The 20,326-nt window shown below is 34.5% G+C and overlaps 1 protein-coding gene across 2 annotated transcripts in view; it reads left to right on the plus strand.

The window, feature by feature from the left end:
- The first annotated feature begins 280 nt into the window (after positions 1-280).
- The window catches only part of LOC122514720, a 127,553-nt gene continuing 107,507 nt past the window's right edge, over positions 281-20,326 (plus strand). For both annotated transcript variants that reach the window (XM_043631717.1, XM_043631718.1), the window contains exon 1: positions 281-906. In XM_043631717.1, the coding sequence (XP_043487652.1) occupies positions 828-906 (79 nt within the window). In that variant the 5' untranslated portion in view covers positions 281-827. The remainder of the gene's footprint in view (positions 907-20,326) is intronic.

Below are 20,326 nucleotides of genomic sequence, written 5' to 3' on the forward strand. Positions count from 1 at the left end.
GAGAGAAAGAGAGAGAGAGAGAGAAAAGAAGAGAAACCAAGCAATGCTAGCGGGGACGATATTCAGGAGAGGAGGAAGGGAGAAAAGGGGTGGATGAATGAGCGTAAGCTGGACAGAGACAATGGGTTAGAGAGGGTTGAAATGAAAGAGAGAGAGAGAGAGAGAGAGAGAGTGAGATCGGGATGACTAACTGACTGGGAGGCTGGTAGGGCAAAGGGGTGTAAGGATTCTGTGCGCGGGCGCAAAACTGGCGCAAACTCTTCGTGCAGCATCTCTCGTCAGTTGCAAGTCAGGAACTATCGCGTACGCGTTGCACCCCCTTCTTGTTCTTGTCCGTGATAGTCATCGTGCTCTCAACCCCGTGATCCTTTTGTTTTTCTTTTTAATATTTCCAGTGTTGTTTATTTGTGTTTATGCCGGGGAATCCTCGTCGATCTTACCGATCGAAATTGTCAGTTTAAAACATAGTGATTATTTAACGATAATCATAAGTTATCGTTGTTGTTGTCGTTGTTGTTTTAGAACTATCGAACATCGAGATTAAGTGGTAACTAAGAAGAAATCGGTGAAAGGAAAGTTATATTAATAATATAATAAATAAGTAAATGATTTTATAATATAAATAAATAAGATCGAGATCATAAAAAAAGTATCATCGATAATAGTCGAGTCGTCGTCATCTCGATGATTTTCGGTGGCGCGAAGGCGCCGATTGTTGCGACACGGTGAACGGTGACTCGGTGAACGCTGAAGAAAATTCAAAGTAAGGAGAACGAGATTTGGAAAACTGGTCGAGAGTAAACATCGAAGATTTATTTCTCGGCAGGATGGATAAAGGCTCGACTAGTAGGAAATGCGGGAAAGTGCGACGTACTCTGTTTCATCTGCTGCTACTGATAGTGGGGGGTAAGTTCTGTATTATGAAACACGATATCAAGCTTCATTCCAAGACCTTGAGAAGAGATTCTCGAGGATACGGTGATCGATCAATCTCAATCGATACCCAATATCAATAGGACGGATACCAATATGGATGGTTGGTTGGTTGTGCGTGTGTTGGGACGAAATGTTTGTCGCTAGAATTCGAACTAGAATTCGGGATATGCTGTGCCACGTCGACGGATTGATTTTGTTAATATGGAGGATATTGGAGAACGGATTTCTTCCTAGGGAATACAAAATACTAGAAAAATGTAGAAAAATCAAGATCAAAAGAAGAAGAAGAAGAAGAAGAAGAAGAGGAAAGAAACGAGAAAGACTAATAGCGATTGGCAAGTTCGATATGTGGGGATTAATTTTGGCGAGGAAAGAACAAAATTCATCCTTCTTATTAATTTGATCACGTTTACTGTTATATCCCGAATTATATGTTCACGTCAGTGATAGCGGTGAACGTTTGGTCTCTGCAGTTTTTTAACCGATACTGCAATTATTACTTCTATAACTTTCTCACTTTTTTTTTTTTTTAATGTGTAACCCATAATCAAGGATCTTTCCGATATGTTGGAATCAAACGAAAGCTAAAAAGTTATTCGATTCGTTTGATTCGCAACTTAATGATTTCTATATAACCACGTTACAAAGTGTTCTTTGGTAAAACAAAGGATTCCATAAGACTACTGTCAAGGATGAGGAAGAGAAGTGTTCTTTGATTTTCCAGAATATTTCCTCTCGTTTTGATGTCTTTAACGGTTTAAAAAATGAGCACATTTGAAAATCAACTCTGTTTCTAATAATAAAAGCAACGTCAAGTTTCGGTTTGCATCGAAATTCCCTAACGAGCGATTCTATTCCTCGATCTCTCGTAGACGTCTTAACAGAATTCCTACTTCCATTCCATATTTCATGCGATACGGCTTATTGAGTCCCGTCTTTTGGATTCTGCCTGTATCCAATAGCCTCTTTCTATCCTCGAAATTTTCCGAAGCAGATCCTTGCTTTTTCCTACCCGTGGCTCTTCCGCAAGACTGAGCCTCGCAACTTCTAAAAATGAGTGGATAGGATTTGAGGATTTCTAGATGCGAGCTACGTGAAAATCGTCGCGAATGTGCGGAAGAATGTAGATGTATGTAAGTATATATGTATATATGTACATGTGTGTATATATATGTACGTATGTATATACAAGCTACTCTTCTTTCTTTTCCTTATTTCCTCTCTTCATATTTCTATCTCTCTCGCACTTTTAGAAATCTGTCTAACGTGAATCCTCCTTCGAATCTAACAGGAATTTTTTGATTTTTATGACAAGGAGGAGACATTGACATCTTTCTCTTTTTCTATCTTGACTTTTTTCACTTTTCCTTTCCCACTCGGAAAGGCCAATCACAAGTTGACCTTAATCGAATACACTCCCCATCCTTCGTTACTTTGTTGATTTTAACTGGTAATTGTATTTCCCCACTTCTTGTCTCGTTTCGGCGCCGCGTCTATATTATTTCATTTCTCCTGACCGTGCTTGTTTCTCTCATTCTCTCCTCTCTCACTTTCTCTCTCTCTCTCTCTCTTTCCTCTCCTCTCCTCTCCTGTCGTTTTCGCTGAGAATAACAGTGAGCAACCTCCGACTAAACTTGGCGCGCACCCCGCTTCGCAATTACATCTAATTGCTTTATCAAATTAACCGAGCCACGGTTCTCTTCCGCCTTACAATAACACCAGCGATAATTTCTTCGCGCTCGAGTGTGAGAGAGAAATAGATAGATAGATAGATAGATAGATAAATACACATAGAGAGAGAGAGAAAGAAAAAGGGAAGAAGAAAATCGCGAGTACCAATCGGATTTGATGCGCAAGACTTTCCATTTAAAGAATATCTCTGACTTGGAGAAAAGATCCCTTACGGATTTTTCTCGAAACTACTTTAGCTTCGATTTTAGAACGGTATAAAGGAAGAGTAAATACTAGCAGTGCCTCTTCCTTTCTTTCCCAATGTATGAGAGAATAAAGAAGATCGAAAGTTGGGTCGAGTACGGTTCGTCGGACATCAGACGGACGGCCTTCGTCCGGCAATCCTTTGAATTAAAATTCTGCTAGAGAGAGAGAGAGAGAGAGAGAAAGAGAGGGAGGACTATGAAGAAGACGATCTATTATTGTCCCCGTGGTAGTAGTAGAAAGAGAAAGAGGAGAATACCAGCACACTTGGAATCAAACTCGGAAAGGGATACGAACTCGGATGATTTCCTCGAGGCACCCGACGGAGACCATTCAGAACACTTTCTCTCTCTCTCTCTCTCTCTCTTTCTTTTCCATCCTTCTTGCCATGACAGTCACAAGTCCTGATGTTCTTCATGATCGTAGACGCGGCAAGGATACTCTATCTCGTATATACATATCTACGTTAATGAAGGGGGTACTTCGGATGGCAACTTTACAGACCTCATCGACTACTTCAGGCATTGCAATTGTTCCGCAAGCCTTATAGATACCTTCTCATCTTCCCTTCTCTTTGTTTCTCGACTCCTTTCGATTTTCGTCGTCTTTGTGTTTCCTCTCTTTCTCTTCGTTGGTACTTCCGTCGAGTCTCAAGAGAAAAGGAACTACATTTCTTCCTTTTTATCATCGTCTTCCATCTCTCCCTTTTCTTTCTTTCATTCTTTCATTCTCTCTTAACCGTGTTCTACGTTTCCTTCTCATCACCGAGAAGAATCACGAGTTATATTCTGTTTTCTTCTTGATTATCTCTCTCTTCTTCTCTCTCTCTTCTACTTTCTTCCTTTTTTCTCTTCTTCTTCTTTTTTTTCTTTTACGACTGTATGAAGTTTCGCCAAGTTTCAAAAAAAAAAAATAGATGAAAAAAAAAGTGGAAAAAGTAAACCATCCGAAAATCCACGTTTCCTAGCTCGGGACGATTCTTTCATCTTCCAGCTCGTTCTGTATCCTCGACGTACGTGCCCCGAATCGATTCACTTTTTTTTTCTCCTAGATCCTTCCTTCCTTCCTTCCTTTCTTTTCGTCCTTCCTTTTCGTCCTCTTCGTCGTCGTCGCCGTCTATCGACCTCTCTTGCTTCTCTCATCGAGCTAAAGTTCCATCACGGCGAGGATTTGTCGACACTTTCTTTCAGTACGTGCGAGTCGAGCAAAGTATAATTCAGAGAAAGAGAGACAGAGAGAGAGAGAGAGTTGAGCTCGAGATCATGCGAGAGAGATGATGTTGTTTTATACGGGAAGTAAATCGTGTAACGTGACCAACTCCAAATAGCTTTTACTAATAATTTCCTATTTCAAATTCTTTTCCTATTCCTTTCCCGACCTAGAGTAAAAAAAAATAAAAAAACAAAAAAGGAAGGAAAAAAGAGCATTTATAATCCTTCAATTAAATTTGATACATCTCGTACACTAACGTCGATATCCCTTTTCTTCTTTTTCTTTTTCCTTCTTCTTTCCTTTCTTTCTTTCTTTTTTTCTTACGAAAAATTTTAAACAAGTAAAAGTTGATTATATAATATTGTAGATATAGTTGCACCTCGTATATACATGTTCTTTTCTTTTCTTTCATTTCCTTTAGCAAGCGGATTTCATTCTTCTTTAGTATTCAAGAGGAGAGCTTCTTTGCATTCCCTTTCTCTCTCTCTTTCTCTCTCGCTCCTCTCTCTATTTCCTTTTTCCTTTCTATGTTTTCTACAAAACTCTTACTACGAGTTTAATGGAGGTATATATATAGATATCTATCTATCCTTTTATTTCTCTTGTTATAATATTTCCCGTTTTTTCTCTCATTCTTGACACGCAACAAGAGTACAGTAATTCTGAATTTTATAACTAAAAAAAAAAAGAAAAAAAGAAAAGACTTTGCGAAGCAAGCAAAACGTGGATATTCAACATGGTCCACGAATAACAACATTGTTCCTTGAACGGTGCGTTTTTCAATCATAATACCTATTCATACTCCTCATTTTTCTTTTTCTCTCTCTCTCTTTTCCCTCTTTTTTCTTTTTTTTTTTTTTATTTTCCCCCTTATTCGTTCGTTCATTCGTATTTCTTTTATTACGAAAGTCGATCGGTTTTGTTATCGACTTTTCAAACTTTTTCCTCTGCCATCCTTGTCGCTGCCGACTGGATACGCGAAACGCGTTGGATTGATCCGATTAAATCGATCGTTCGAACCAGATGGACGCTTTTTGAATTTTTCTTTCTCTTTCTCTCTCTCTCTCTCTCTTTTTCTCTTTCTCTCTTTTCCTCTCATATATTCTTGTTTATCTACCGTATTATTTCGATAACAATTGTTCGTCGTACACGTTCGTGAGCTCTTCGAATTCGTCATGCTTAAATGTTTTCTATTCTTTCGATTGTAGTCATCACGATTAGATAGAAAGAGAGAGATTTATCTTTACAATGCATTCGTAAAAGGTGTAGAAAACAACAACGACGAACTATGAAACACGACATTGGATAACAGACTGTAATAGATTTCTTTTTTTTTCTTTGTTTTTTTTTGAAGTTATACTTCTTTGGCGCGTTGGGGAAAATGTAATGGGGAGTGATGTTGTTCCCAGCGTCTGGAAAAACGACACCATGAAGTTTGTCGGTATGACTGTTAACGACGTGAAGTTATTCGATATAGCTCTTAAATTTAGCGTGGACTGATATCTATATTATGATATTTTATTATTCTTTCTAATATATATAATATATCGATAATAATTAATTTTTTTTTTGTTAAGTTATTTTTGAGGTATTGAGGTTATGTTCGTTTGGTACGGCAAAGAAGTATGACTTCTTACGTGCGTACATAAGTACACACCAGTTTTTTTATTCTTTCTTATATATATATTTTTTTTTTATATATATATATAATAATAATATTATTTTTTTTTTTAAGTTATTTTTTTTCTTTGAAGTTTTTTTTTGAAGTTATTTTTGAGGTTATTGAGGTTATGTTCGTTTTGGTACGGCAATGAAGTATAACTTCTTACGTGCGTACATAAGTACACACACGAGTTTTTTTTATTAAATTGACCTACATATATATGTTCGAATAAATAGAAGAACAAAAAAAGTAGAAATGAGAATAATTCGACCCTAATACGATGTTTTTTTTCTTTTAAATCTTTTAATTAATTTACTTAATCGCAAAAAGCAAATGTTCTTTTTGATTTTTAAAATAGGCTAACAAGATCGTGGATTTAACCTTTTCTTATCATTCTTTCCTAGAAAATCTTTCTTCTATCCTGTTTAAGAACAAATATTTATTCTGAGCAAGGTTAGGACTATAACGAGTTTGATTGAACGCTTAGAAGCAACAAAAGTATTATGAAAGCAATCATTTTAACGTTACTTTTTTGCGGGACTAACGCGTTCTTGTAGAAACTAGAGCTTCGTTTTACTCCATTTTCCTTCTTCTATTTTTCATCGGCAGTTTCTTTTAACGCTTTGAAAAGATCAGTGTAATACTTTCAAGTTATTGTAACACCCCTTATTCTTATAATCAATCACGTTTTTCGATTTTCTCAACAATGTATAATGAAGTGGCTTTCAGAGGGTCGTTTTTGGGAGCAAGGGTCGTCCTCGATCGATTCTCTGTTTTCCTTCGAAAGATTATGTCATTTTGTAAGCCATGATTTTCTTCAAATAATTTTAAATGTGTTTTTTCTTTTTTCAATTGGTTTGAGATATATTTTCTTGAAACCCGATCAATTTTATTTATAATCGTTTGTACATCGAAATTCTTTGCATTTTGGGAGATTATTTTTACATATTCTTTCATCAATTCGTTAATTATAAATATAATTAATCGGAACAAATTATGGGATAACTTTGAAGTTGAAATTATATCATTTGTACGTTAATTTATTATTAAAAAAATAAATAAAAGAAAATGTGCTCATGTTAAGTTTTCAGAAATCCAGATTTGCCGAAATAAATCTTCTTATTAATAATATAGAAATTTCGAGTGCAAAAGTTTATAAATTAATAATTCAATAATATTTTTATCAATTAAATTATACAATAACAATACGTGCACGCTAATAGTATTCTTTATCTTTTCAATTATCAATTTTATTTCATAAATTATCTCAAAATTCTCGCACGTGCAAAATCACAAAACGAAATTTATAATAGATGAACAAAGAGATATTTTCGTGCGTTGGATAAAGAATCTAACTTAATTTTTCATCGAATTATTTGTACTTTCGAGAATAACAGTCGCGTTGATCCTCGAAGGATGTTTCTATAACGGCAAAGCGTTAGTTTTCACGAGAGCTCGTTTCTCAGTCACCCTTTGGCACTTCGTCCTCCCCTTTTTCATCCCTTTTTCAACCCTCTTTCTCTCTTTCACTCTTTACGTCGGACGTCAAGAAACGTCCGTCGCATCAAGTCGTGATTTTTCCATCGTTTACTTCGTTGACTATGTATGTTCCGTAAGATATTACTTTTCCATGCGTGCTGTTACCTTATTTCCCCCCTCTCTCCCTCCCACGTTTTTCTAGCGCATTTTTTATTCCATTTCTTTTCTTTTTCGATGGAATATAAAAAGAATCACATTTCGCGCGTACGAGACAAAAATTATCCGTTCGCACCAAAACGAAATAATAATAATCGATTGATTATAAAATACTTTTCGTATTTTACCCGAATATAATTCTTTTTCAATGTTTACGCAAAGCTGCCGTACTTTAATTTCCGTTCTATTACTATGATTCTTATGTACGTATGTATATATAATACTATATATGTATATATATATGTAATATATAAGAGAGACAAAACCCCCCCCACCACCACCCCCCGATCGACGGTTTCGAAAAATTTCCTTCCTATCGAAAGGATATCCGACGGAATACGAAATGAATGTAACGTAAAATGAATGAATATAAATGAATGCAAAAATCTTTCTATTTCCCTCCCATCCCCCCTCCCATCCTCCAGTTACGTTAACGTCCATATCCCAGCGGACATCGTGGAAAGAGTATCGTTTCTGAAACAAAAGAAGAGGAAATCAAATCATCTACAGTGTACACGCTCGAATCGTTCTTGAATATAATGAGAACTTTACAGGTTTTTCTTTTCTCTCTAATTAACGATTTAGCAAGGACCAATATCGAAAAAAAATGAAATAAATTTAGTGCGCAAAGAAGATGGAAAAGAAATAAAAGTAACCCCGTTTGTACAAATTTATTTGAAGTTTCTTTTCAATTTCATTATCGAACGATTCGAAATGTGAATTCATCCTAGTGAATTTAATCGCGAGTTTTCGCTGTTCTTTTTATGATATTAAAAGAAAAATATAGAGACGAATAAAAACAATTCGATGATAATGGATAACATTATTTTTCGATGAGTTAAGATATTCGTTAAAATTGGAAAATTTTTATATTTATTTTCTAAATATTTTCATTTTTTTTTAAATGATTATATCGATAAATTCGAATAATTCATTTGAAATTGAAAAGAGAATATTTCTCATTCCGTGTAGAATTTTATTGATTCAAGAAGAAGTAGGAGATTTATATCTATAAAATTTTAAATTCAACATTTTTCGTATCAATAAAAACGAAGAAAATATTTTCGTGGCCTCCTACGATTGGGAAACTCTGTATATTAAAAAAAAAAAAAAATTAAATAAGCTCAAAGTAAATATATTTTCGTACTCGTTAGTCGTTCAATTACCAAATCTATTAGCTCGATAAAATAAAACGAAAAAGAGAATCGAAATGATTAAAGTAATCTAAATAATCGTATCATATTTTTCAAATCGAATAGCTATAAATACTGTCTTCATTTAACGCTATTAAATGAAGACTATTGTCACAAAAAAATTGATTTTAAAACATAAAACGTGAAGTAAATCATTTAGTAAAAAATGATAGAATAAAAAATTAGAAAAGATTTAAAAAAAAAACAAACAAAAAAAAACTGGTGTGTGCACTTATGTACGCACGTAAAAAGTTATACTTCTTTGCCGTACCAAAACGAATGTAACCTCAATAACCTCAAAAATAACTTAACAAAAAGAAATTTATTATTATTATTATTAATTTAAATTTATTATCGATATATTATATATATTAGAAAGAATAATAAAAAATCATAATATAGATATCAGTCCACACTAAATATAAGAAAGATATGAATTACTTCACGCGTCAACTGTCATGGCGCTGTGATAGCACTAATTCCCGCTCGATCATTCAAGTAAAGCAGCGCTGAGTACAATTAGTATTTGGATGGGTGACCCGCTTGAGAAAAGAAGGGGAAGAAGAAGAGAAGACAACTTCATGCCGTATACTTGAAATCGTTTTACCGCGCGTCATAAATACCGACAAACTTCATGGTGTCGTTTTTACAGACGCTTGGAAAAAAATCACTCCCCATTACATTTTCCCAAACGCGCCAAAAGAAGTATAACTTCAAAAATGGAATAAATCGATTTGACTTGTTGCGAATGGTTCATACGTTGGTACAATATTAAATCATTAAAAAACAATTATCGAGATTTCTGTAAAATTGTATCCATTGGATAATGTGTTAAGTAACATACGATTTCTCGTTAATGAACGAGAACTAAATTAATGGAAAACAAGAGAGGTGATATGTGCAAGAACGAACACTGGCGTGTTACGAGAAGAGTATTAACGTGCTGTCATCGAGATTGTGCATTCTCTATCCTTTCGAGCTTTTATCGAACACGATGAACGAAAATCGAGATGGAATGGGAATGGGGGTGAAGCGGGGGGGGGATTGGAGGGAACACCATACGGAAACTAATCGCGCTATTTTGTATGAATTGTTTGGCGAACTGCATTAAATTTAACTTGAACGAGATCATGTGGATCATAGAACGAGTTGCGCGAGCTATCGACGCAATTTCTCGATTAATCCGCGATTATCGACTTTCTACGGGAATCTATAAACCTACAAACTCATTCCTTTTCTCTCAACTTGTGATCCCTCATCATCATCATCGTCATATCATCTATCTCGTTTGATAATAAAAATTAGATTATTATTCGCGATAGATAATAACAATTACTTTTCAAATGTATTTCAACGAACTTTTTTTCTCTCATATAAGTACGATTAAAATACATTTCATGTTTTCATTTCGACGAAAGGAATGTATAAAAGTATATTTCATACGTTCATATTGATTTCTTTTGAGAATATCGATTTGCTATAACTGAAATCCATCGTTTAACCACGTTTATGTGTTCTTTCTCATGAATAAGAAAGTTCGAGGAGTACCGGCCGATCATAAAAGTAGAAGAAAAGTAGGAGATTGCAAGAGAGAGAGAAAGAAATAAGGAAAAAGAAAGAAAATCTAAAGCGTAACGATATTATATAATATGAAAATTTAAGGAAAACAAAAAAATTTGAACGGAAAAAAAGAAAATAAAAAAAAGAGAGATAAGAAAAAAGAAAGGGGGAGGGGTGGAAAAACAAGGACGTCGAGTTGGAAGAAAGTGGTTTAACTTCGTTCTGCAATAATTATGCCGTAAGGGATATAAGAAAAAAGACGATTATAATATGTAGGAGAAAGAATTAAAAGGAAAAAGAAGATATAAGAAAAAGATTCGGTATATGGTAAAGATGCGAAGGTGGTGGGGGTGGTGGGGGTGGAAAAGTAGAATAGAAGAGAAGGTAAAGAAAGCGAGTTTCGCTGGAGGTGTCTCCGGAGTGTTTCTCTTACCGCGTTACCAGACCGGAATCAGAGCTCGTTACGATCTCCGCGGGTACGGATGAAGTTTTCTACGTAATGGCAAGATGAGGAAGGTTGGATGAAAGAGAAAGAGAAAGATAAAGGGTGGGAGGGAGGGAGGAAAGAAAGAGGGTGTAGTTGGAGGGAGAAAAGAGATAGAAAGCTGGACCGAATCTACGCCCGTTTTCTTTATTCATCGTTCTCAAATTGTTACATTCAGCACCGTCGTAAAAAGGTCTCGAGATATCTTTACTCCGTCTCTTTCTATTTGTCCTCTTCTCCTCCTCCTCCTCCTCCTTTCCTTTTTCTTCTTCTTTTTCTTTGTTGAAACGACGAGAAGAGAGAAAATCAAGTCAATTAGTTTGTTAGTCGTCGAATGATTTTCTTCCAATCGAATCGAAATCGTCGACCGTTTTGCCTCGGGTCGTCCTCCTTCCTCCTCCTCCTCCTCCTCCTCTTAAAGGAGGGTAAGAGGAAGCAAGGGAATTCCCTTCCATGACCTTACCGTTTCTTGGAAATGCTTCTCGATCGGAGAATGGCGGAAACGTCGAACTCCGATTCGTACTCCGAAACGAACGACATTCCTGTTATCGGAAAGGAAACGAATCGTTCCCTTTACTTATCTTTCTTAAGCGAATGTGGTCTTCCTGCTCGCACATTCTTTTCACATATTTTATACGATTAATAACCCCCCTTTTCGTATAAAGTCGCTTATGTCGACGATAAAAATGTTTTCCTTCCAAAGAGATATACTTTACTTATATATATGAAGTTATATGAAATTATATGAAGTTATGTGAAGTTATACGATAAATATATAATAAACTTTTTTTATTTATTTATTTATTTATTTATTTTTTGGTTATTTAATTTATGACTTTTCTTTTTATTTTTCATTATCAGTGGAAACTAACTTACGTATCTTATAATATATTTATTTATTATAATATATTAGATATTACGTATCTAATAATATTATTCATTAGTAAGGATATTAATTATTTATTAACAAATATTTCAGTTAATATTTTGTAACTGTATGTAATTATAAAGTATAATTGAATATTGAAATAAATAGAAAAATCAGATAAAAGAAATATATATTAGGTTTGTAATTTAATGTAATTACGGTATAATCATATATATATATATGTACATATAACTATCATATAAAAATTTGAGGGCTTTTGAGATCCTATCCGTTAGAGATTTTCTCGATTTTGAAAAACCTCGAAGAGAACTCTACTCGATTATCGATACGTGCCACTTTGAGACTTCTCGTAAAGTAGAACTTCCAGAGTCCTTGTGTGTGTGTGTGTGTATGTATGTGTGCTCTCATTCTTTCTTTCTTTTTCAGTTATATGTAAGGATATCGATAAAGCTCGCTACTTTCCAGTCCTTTTTATTACACCGATTTGATCTCCTGCACGATATAACCCGTTCTGCCATATATAATTGATCATTCCCAGCAACGCCTGCAACGTTCACGAGATTTCTCCTTTTTTCCAATATTATGAAATTCCCCAATAAGTTAGTAATTATCGATGAAAATCCGAATTCTATAAATTAATAATAAATATATATATAAAAAAAAAAAAACTGGTGTGTGTACTTATGTACGCACGTAAGAAGTTATACTTCTTTGCCGTACCAAAACGAACATAACCTCAATAACCTCAAAAATAACTTAACAAAAAAAAATTTATTATTATTATTATTAATTTAAATTTATTATCGATATATTATATATATTAGAAAGAATAATAAAATATCATAATATAGATATCAGTCCATACTAAATATAAGAGAGATATATCGAATAACTTCACGCGTCAACAGCCATGGCACGGTTACAGCATTAGTTCCCGCTTCGATCATTTAAGTAAAGCGGCGCTGAGTACGATTAGTATTTGGATGGGTGACCCGCTTAAGAAAAAAGGGGGGAAGAAGAAAAGAAGACAACTTCACGCCGTATACTTGAAATCGCTTTGCCGTGTGTCGTAAATACCGACAAACTTCATGGTGTCGTTTTTCCAGACGTTCGGAACAAAATCACTTCCCATTACATTTTTCCCAACGCGCCAAAAGAAGTATAACTTCAAAAAATAAAAAATATATAAAAAAATATTTAAAATCCGATTCTAATAGATTAATCTGATCTAAGAATATAAACTCATGCAATTTATTTGATATAAAAATATAATAAAAATTTTGTGTGTGTATATATATATATATATATATATATTTGATAAAAGAATTAATTAAAAATCATTTTTGTTTACGATACCAATGAAAGGTACTCTCGTAACGAGATAAACAATTCATTTTGAAATGTTTACTATCGCAATTATTTTTAACTCGGAAAACGTTGAATTGATCCTGTTGGATTTTTCACTTAAGCGAAACGTAAATAGAGTAAATTTAAACGATTGGTTCAAATCAAAGGAAAATTCAAATAAAATGTCCATTATTTTCATTTCGTATTATTAATCCTCGGATCTAAACAGAAAGAGTTTAGTTTAATTTCGATCTTTAAGAATCTGACGTAGAATTTAAACGTAACAAAATGAATGAACATAATTTCATTAATTTACTCGACATAAGTTCGTATGCTAATTTAATTAATATTATATATTATTATTATTATTTTTATTATTAATATTATATATTATATTCGATATCAAAAAATCTGCACGGGAACTTTTTCGAACAGTCGAATATTTACGTTACCAAAGAGATTTAGAAAACGTTAGTAAATTATTTACAAATTCGAGCGTGAAATTGAAAAAAAAAATTGTAAGAAAAATAAAAAAAAGATTTTAAGAGATTCGACGAGGTGATATAAATCGAAGCTTTCTGCAAGGTTTCTTCGTTGTCAAATAGCCAATACCGAATGCGTGCTCGATTCCCTTCGTCGTAAAGTGTCAGAACGGTTAACAGGGAGTATATTCGGAGAAATGGTAAACCGAACGGCTCGAAGCTCGTACAAGATTACGTGTAAGGGCACCGATAGGGTGAACGTGACCTCTCTTAAGTCTTATTTATTATACCAACCAGATCGGTTACTCGCCTACGATATACTCGATTTCATCGTGTGGATGGGCTCGTTTGAGAGGAGTCCCACCCTCTCCTCCTCCTACTTAGCTACTGATCTTGATTTGTCGTCTTTCGGGTTTGTACATAATATACGAATGTTACCCTACTATTCCTCTAATACGTCGTATTTTCTTCCTAGAATTTTCAACAAAAACTTCAAATAATAAGAAAAAGTATGAAAGGGTAAAGACAGAGAAAGGAAGAAATAAAAATGAGAAAGAAATCAAATTTACGATCAATTCTTACGATACAAGCTTGCATCGTATCTCTCTCTCTCTCTCTTTTTTATATTTTCATTCTTTTCAATGTTTGCCACTCGTCGTAGTCGATATTTGACGTTCGGGCATGTCAAAAGTTTAAATATCGGGAATAAAACAGGGGGAAATCCATATTATTATATTGGAATAAAATTATTGTACAGTAATATTAGAAAGAGAGAGAGAGAGATAATATATTCGATTAGTATACGTCAAGATAATTATACGCAGAAGCGTTATATATTAAATGTAATATTATCTCCGTTAACGACATTATTCGATTGAACAAGATTTCAGGTTTTATAATCGCGTTTAATAAATCCATCGATATTAATAGGATAACATTATATTTCCGAAAGCTTTGTTTCATTCGATATTAATTATATGATACACGTATGATGGATAGATCGATCGATTAAGGATTTAAATTACATCCAGGATGGAAATGTTCGTGAAAATGTTATATTTATCGGTGGGTTACTATATTTGATCTTGAACTTGATGAAGGTTTTTGGTAGATTTAACATCGGGATTTAAAGATTCACGGGTGAAGAACGAGAGTGAAATTCTTGGTAAGAAATTTTTGGGATAATAGATCAACGGTAAAGTATGATAAGCTATTTTAAGGAATTAGAGAAATGATGGGATTCAATTTAGATGGTATAAAGTGATTTTTTGTAGGATTGAATTGCTATCTGAGAATTTGTTTAATTCTTCGTGGAAAAACGGACTGACGTTTTGTACCGAATTGTCATAGAAAGTTTCAAGTGAAAATTGTCATTCGCAGTGTGTCGAAATGACAAAAAAATGGAAAGGGGTAGAGGGGGCGTTAAAATACAGCTTCTGCATTGTGATGGGAAAAAGGGAAAAAAGAAATATGTATATATATGTATATATACATAGGAAAGAGAAGTTTCAATGAAATAGACGAGAATGTATGCTTCTATTCGTTCGTTGGAACATCGTTTCGAAAGTAAACTGAACTATATACTTTTATATTCTTTGTACATTTATATAATATTATAAAATATTATATAATATATTTTCATATTTAAACAGGTTAATATGGTTATTTTAATGTTTAACTAATCATTTCACGAATTAACTGATTTCACAAAGTAACGTCACATATTTATACACATGTGCATAGAATTTCTTATACAATGGCATAAAAATAGATATATTTTATAATATGATAATCGTTTTGATAAAAAACAAATAAATTAAATATATATATTTTATCTGTTATGTCAACTATACTTTTACTATTTTTTCTGGCAAAATTTTCTTTCGTTATCGAACTTTTTTTCTGTCCATAAATTATACATCACTAATCACCGATGAAAACAGCAGTCATTAGTTTTGATTTCTTTTCAATGCTTTTCGATCTCAAGCAAAAACGAAGAGAGAGAGAGAGAGAGCGAGTATTTATGCGAGAAAACGAACGCTTTGCGTAGCTGCCATTCTAATACGAAAGTTTCGTAATTCGAAGCAACGCGTAAAACTCGAAATACTACAAAATGTGAATTCGTTCGATCAAAATCGAAGTACGAAATCATAGAGATTTTTCATTTTTCCTCTTCCATCATCGATCGACTGGTTTATAAAAACATCAACACATCAACGCATTTCTAACGGTATTCTAATACGTCAATATACCTGCGTTTTTTTTCTTTTTTTTCTTCTCTCTTTATTTTTCTCATTTTTCATGGATCATTAGATTCACACGGATTTCTTTGCTTCCTTTGATCTCCATTTAGTTTTCAGGTCACTGTGCCCTTTAATTAGTGCAATTAATGTTCACGAGAAGAAGAAGAAGAAGAAGAAGAAAGAAATTTTCAATTAAATAAACGATCATTTTCCTTGCCTTCATATCGATTTCGAACACGTCGCATTTTACCAAAATTAAAATTTTTGCAAAAATCGTCGCATGCTTCTTGATATTTCCTTGACATTTTTTTTTCAATATAATAGCTTTATTTTCTCAATTGCATTATCTCGGCTTTTTATTAATCGAACCAAAACGAAAAATGCATTTCTTCAGAGTCATGGGAGTCCCCCAATCAATAAAATAAATGAATTGCACATAATTACAAACATTTCAACTATTCGTTCTAAATAATATTTCAATGTAATGTGTAACGTGTAATAAAAATTTGATATTAACGTTACTTGCAAGCTATTTGTACAATTAACGTAACATTCAATGTCTTCTTCTTCTTCTTCTTCATTTTTTAGTTTAGGCAAGCTGCCTGTTTCTCTGCCTATTGCACTGTTAAATTGTCGCACCATCGTTTTCGTGGCGCCCCGTACTTCTGCGGCCAATCGGTGACTTATCCCGTGCAATTCTGACGATTCTTCTGCTGTCCATTCTGCTAATATGTTCGTTCCATTCTTTTTTTTTTACTTATTCCGAGGCAGAGTGTCGTTTCTATGAGCCGCAATTTTTTTTTTACGTTGGGTAGGGGGCTAACCTGATCCAACAACCTTCCTCCTTTTCCCGGGCTTAGGACCGGCAACATGATCGCTGATCTCGATCCGCCCAGCGATCATGCAGGTGGAGTTTAACATTCAATTTATTAAACATATCTCTTTCCTTTCATTCGAAAAAATTAGAATTCGTATATCCAACGATATTTGGGATAACTTCTTTGGTCCCCCTATCTCTTCTCCGTTCCGACAATTTTCGTGTAACGTTGAAGAAAAATAAACGGGAACGGGAAAGTGGATTGCAGTTAAAGATGAAATACAGTAATATCAAGGAAAAAAAAACAAAAAGCCTAAGATCGTTTTCAAGGGACCTAGGATGCAATTCTTACGTGAAAACGAGAGCACGACTGTGTCTTGATTTCCTTTTCATGCTTTCATGCAAATCTCGCTTTACACACGTTGAGACCTGATACCGCGAACCGATCTTTTCCCGTACGTGCACGACTTTTCTCTTTTCCCTTTGTTTCTTTCTTTCTTTCTGGATATAAAGAGAATCAAAATAAAGAAAGTAAGAAAGAAAAGGAAAAGATAGAAGAAAACTCGTACGAAGAAACTCTTCTCAACGGTAAGAATCCAGAAAATCCATGCAAATTTTATTGCTCGGACGGACGCTCGTTCGAGATAGAAAAAGATCTAAAAAAACAAAAAAAAATAGAAGAAGAAGTAAGAAGTAGAAGGAAAAGAAGAAAGGTAACCTCGAAACGGTTTGTCAGTTAACATCGAAGAGGGAATCTTAAGCGGTTGTCGGTTTAACATCGAAGAAGAAACTTCGCGAAAGAGAGAAAAAGAACGAGAGAGATGGAAAAAAAAGCAACGGAACAAAAAATAGACGGATAGATAAAAGGAGTGAGAAAGATGGAGAAGGAAACAAGAAAATGGACAAAAATGTTAATAAGAAAGAGGAAGAGGGGTCCGGAAAAAAAGACAAGAAGAAAATTCAGGATGTAATTCTGTAAATACGTTCCGGTTTTGGTTCCGCTCAACTGAACACGACAACCAACCACCCCACTACTGCCACACTTTTATCCCCATTTCCACGACTTTTCCTTCCATCGGTGGGGAAAAAAAGGATAGGAAGAAAAGAAAAACTTGAGAAAGAAATAAAATGTGGAAAAGAACTCGAGAGAGAAAGAGAGAGAGAGAAAAAGAGAGACGGAGAGAGAGAGAAAGGTAATTCAAAAAAAAAGAAAAGAAAAAAAAAGAAAAAAAAAGGGGGGAAAGGATTATAATCAAGTGCGTGGCACGTGTGGTGCAACGTGTGCGCTTGTGGTCGAGGCCGACTTTTTTGCGGTTCAAAGAGCCAGAAAATGGTCGTGCACACATACACAGGTAGGACACACATAGAAAACAGGGACCGTCCTTTTTGCGAGAGAAAAGAAGTACCAAATGGCGAGTCGTAGCATGGGAAATAATTTCATCGGCAACGTTGAAAGACTCGATTAATGTATCTTGAACTCTCGTCCTTCTCTCTCTCTCTCTCTCTCTCTCATACACACACACACACACATATATACACGCTCTTTTATAACTGAGCCTTTTAATTAACTAATCTTTCTTTTTTTTCTTTTTTCTTTTCCACTCTTTCTCTCTCTCTCTCTCTCTATTGCTATTTTGAATTTTATCTTTTTACCCCTTATTCGTCTTTCTTCTCTTAATTCAAGTGTTTACACTATACAAACGTGACACTTTACCACGTTTAACGAATTTATGACTAAACTTTTGGCCAAATTCGAGTAGGTTACATTACCTCGAGCCACGTCACGACGAATCGTTGCTGTCGAGTTTGCAAGAGATCATATTTTTTCCGTAGGTGTTGTTGGTGATAGGACAGAAAAAGAGAGAGAGAGAAAGAGAGAGAGAAAGAGATAGCTCGGTGGACGAGTGACGCAGGTGCGGTTTGTTGCTGAAGCAGCTGTATACTCGTGATAACAATATTTAATCGTCCTTTCTCTCTCTTTCCCTATCCTTTTTGTGCTTCCTATTTCTCTCTCTCTCTCTCTCTCTCTCCCCCCCTTCACTCGTTTTACTTGTTTACTCGTTACGCGATTGTTGCTTTTCCGAGTAAAATAAAGTCGTTTAAAAAAGCAGTTATTCTTCGAAAAACAATCTTAACCGCACATAGATATACTTTTTATATTACGTTTCATATTTGTTTTTTTTAACATTATAAATCATTTATTTTCTATTTTCATATTCCCTCAAATCTCCATTCTCAAAACGATCAGATTTTTATCGAGATTTTCACGAGGTTGGTTAGTTGGTTGGTTGGTTGGTTGGTACGTTTTAACCGTAAGAGAAAATTCACCGTTCCGTAGGCGTACGTGGAGAAGATAAAATCTTCTATAACTAAAAAAGAAAGAAAGAGAAAGAGAGAGAGAGAGAGGCTTCGTGGAAAAGCCGGAATGGGGAAAGAAAATGGATTTGAGAAGAGTTTACTGACGTAGGATTTTGATTCACGTTAAAAACGTCCTTCGCTTCTAAATCTCGTCGTAAATTTTCATCAGAATATCGATATAATATTTTACTTTGGTATATCAACAATAGAAATACACACATTTTCGTTATCAAATCATATTATCAAACGCGTTCGTGAAAATATTTTATTCTTTGTTCCTTACTATTTATAATCCGATTAACTGAGACACACTTTGAAGTATCTTTTATATTTTTCTTTTTATTTTTCTCCTTAACAAATTATACTCTTCATTGTTCTAAATTAAACCGTAAAAGTTAAAATCACTCGTATAGTTTTATTAATAAAAAAAAAACTGGTGTGTGTACTTATGTACGCACTTAAGAAGTTATACTTCTTTGCCGTACCAAAACGAACATAACCTCAATAATCTCAAAAATAACTTAACAAAAAAAATTTATTATTATTATTATTAATTTAAATTTATTATCGATATATTATATATATTAGAAAGAATAATAAAATATCATAATATAGATATCAGTCCACACTAAATATAACAGAGATATATCGAATAACTTCACGCGTCAACAGCCATGGCGCGGTTACAGCATTAGTTCTCGCTTCGATCATTTAAGTAAAGCAGCGCTGAGTTCGATTAGTATTTGGATGGGTGACCCGCTTGAGAAAAAAGGGGGGAAGAAGAAGAGAAGACAACTTCATGCCGTATACTTGAAATCGCTTTGCCGCGCGTCGTAAATACCGACAAACTTCATGGTGTCGTTTTTTCAGACGCTCGGAACAAAATCATTCCCCATTACATTTTCTCCAACGCGCCAAAAGAAGTATAACTTCAAAAAATGTACGACGAAGATAATCTCATATTCGCATATTGAAGCGAACACAAACAGGCCAAGTTCTTAAGTATAATTTTGAAGAGTTGACTTGTTCTTGTCGAAGTGTTATCCATCGAAGAGAGAATTCGGTTAGCTTTCGTTTCAGCCAGAGCTTCAGAGAGTATTTCCGTTAAACTTCGAGTAGCCTTCTCTTCTCTTCTGTTCTTCTCGTTGCACAACAGCCACTCTCGCTTCACCGGTCAGGATAATTTTCACTTGGAGAATTGTACGAAGGTAGAGGTACCCAGGGCTATTCGTTTAGACGTGTGCCGCACAAAGTGATTGATTCTTCGATAGTGATTAATGGTGGTTGCTTGCGAACCGTCTTAATACGTCAGACTGTAATGGACGTGAACGTTCGAAATGCGATACCATTGGCCGAAGGAATCGTCTTCGTTTTGCTAACGGAAAAGAGAGTGGACGGAAGGAAAGATCTTTTCCTATCGTATACACACACAAACACACACATACATAACACGCAACACGTATATACACACACATACACATGCGCGTATACGAATAAACGATAAACGATTTT

Source organism: Polistes fuscatus, unplaced genomic scaffold (assembly GCF_010416935.1).
Source record: "Polistes fuscatus isolate 324 unplaced genomic scaffold, CU_Pfus_HIC Scaffold15, whole genome shotgun sequence".
In the NCBI taxonomy this organism is placed as follows: Eukaryota; Metazoa; Arthropoda; class Insecta; order Hymenoptera; family Vespidae; genus Polistes; species Polistes fuscatus.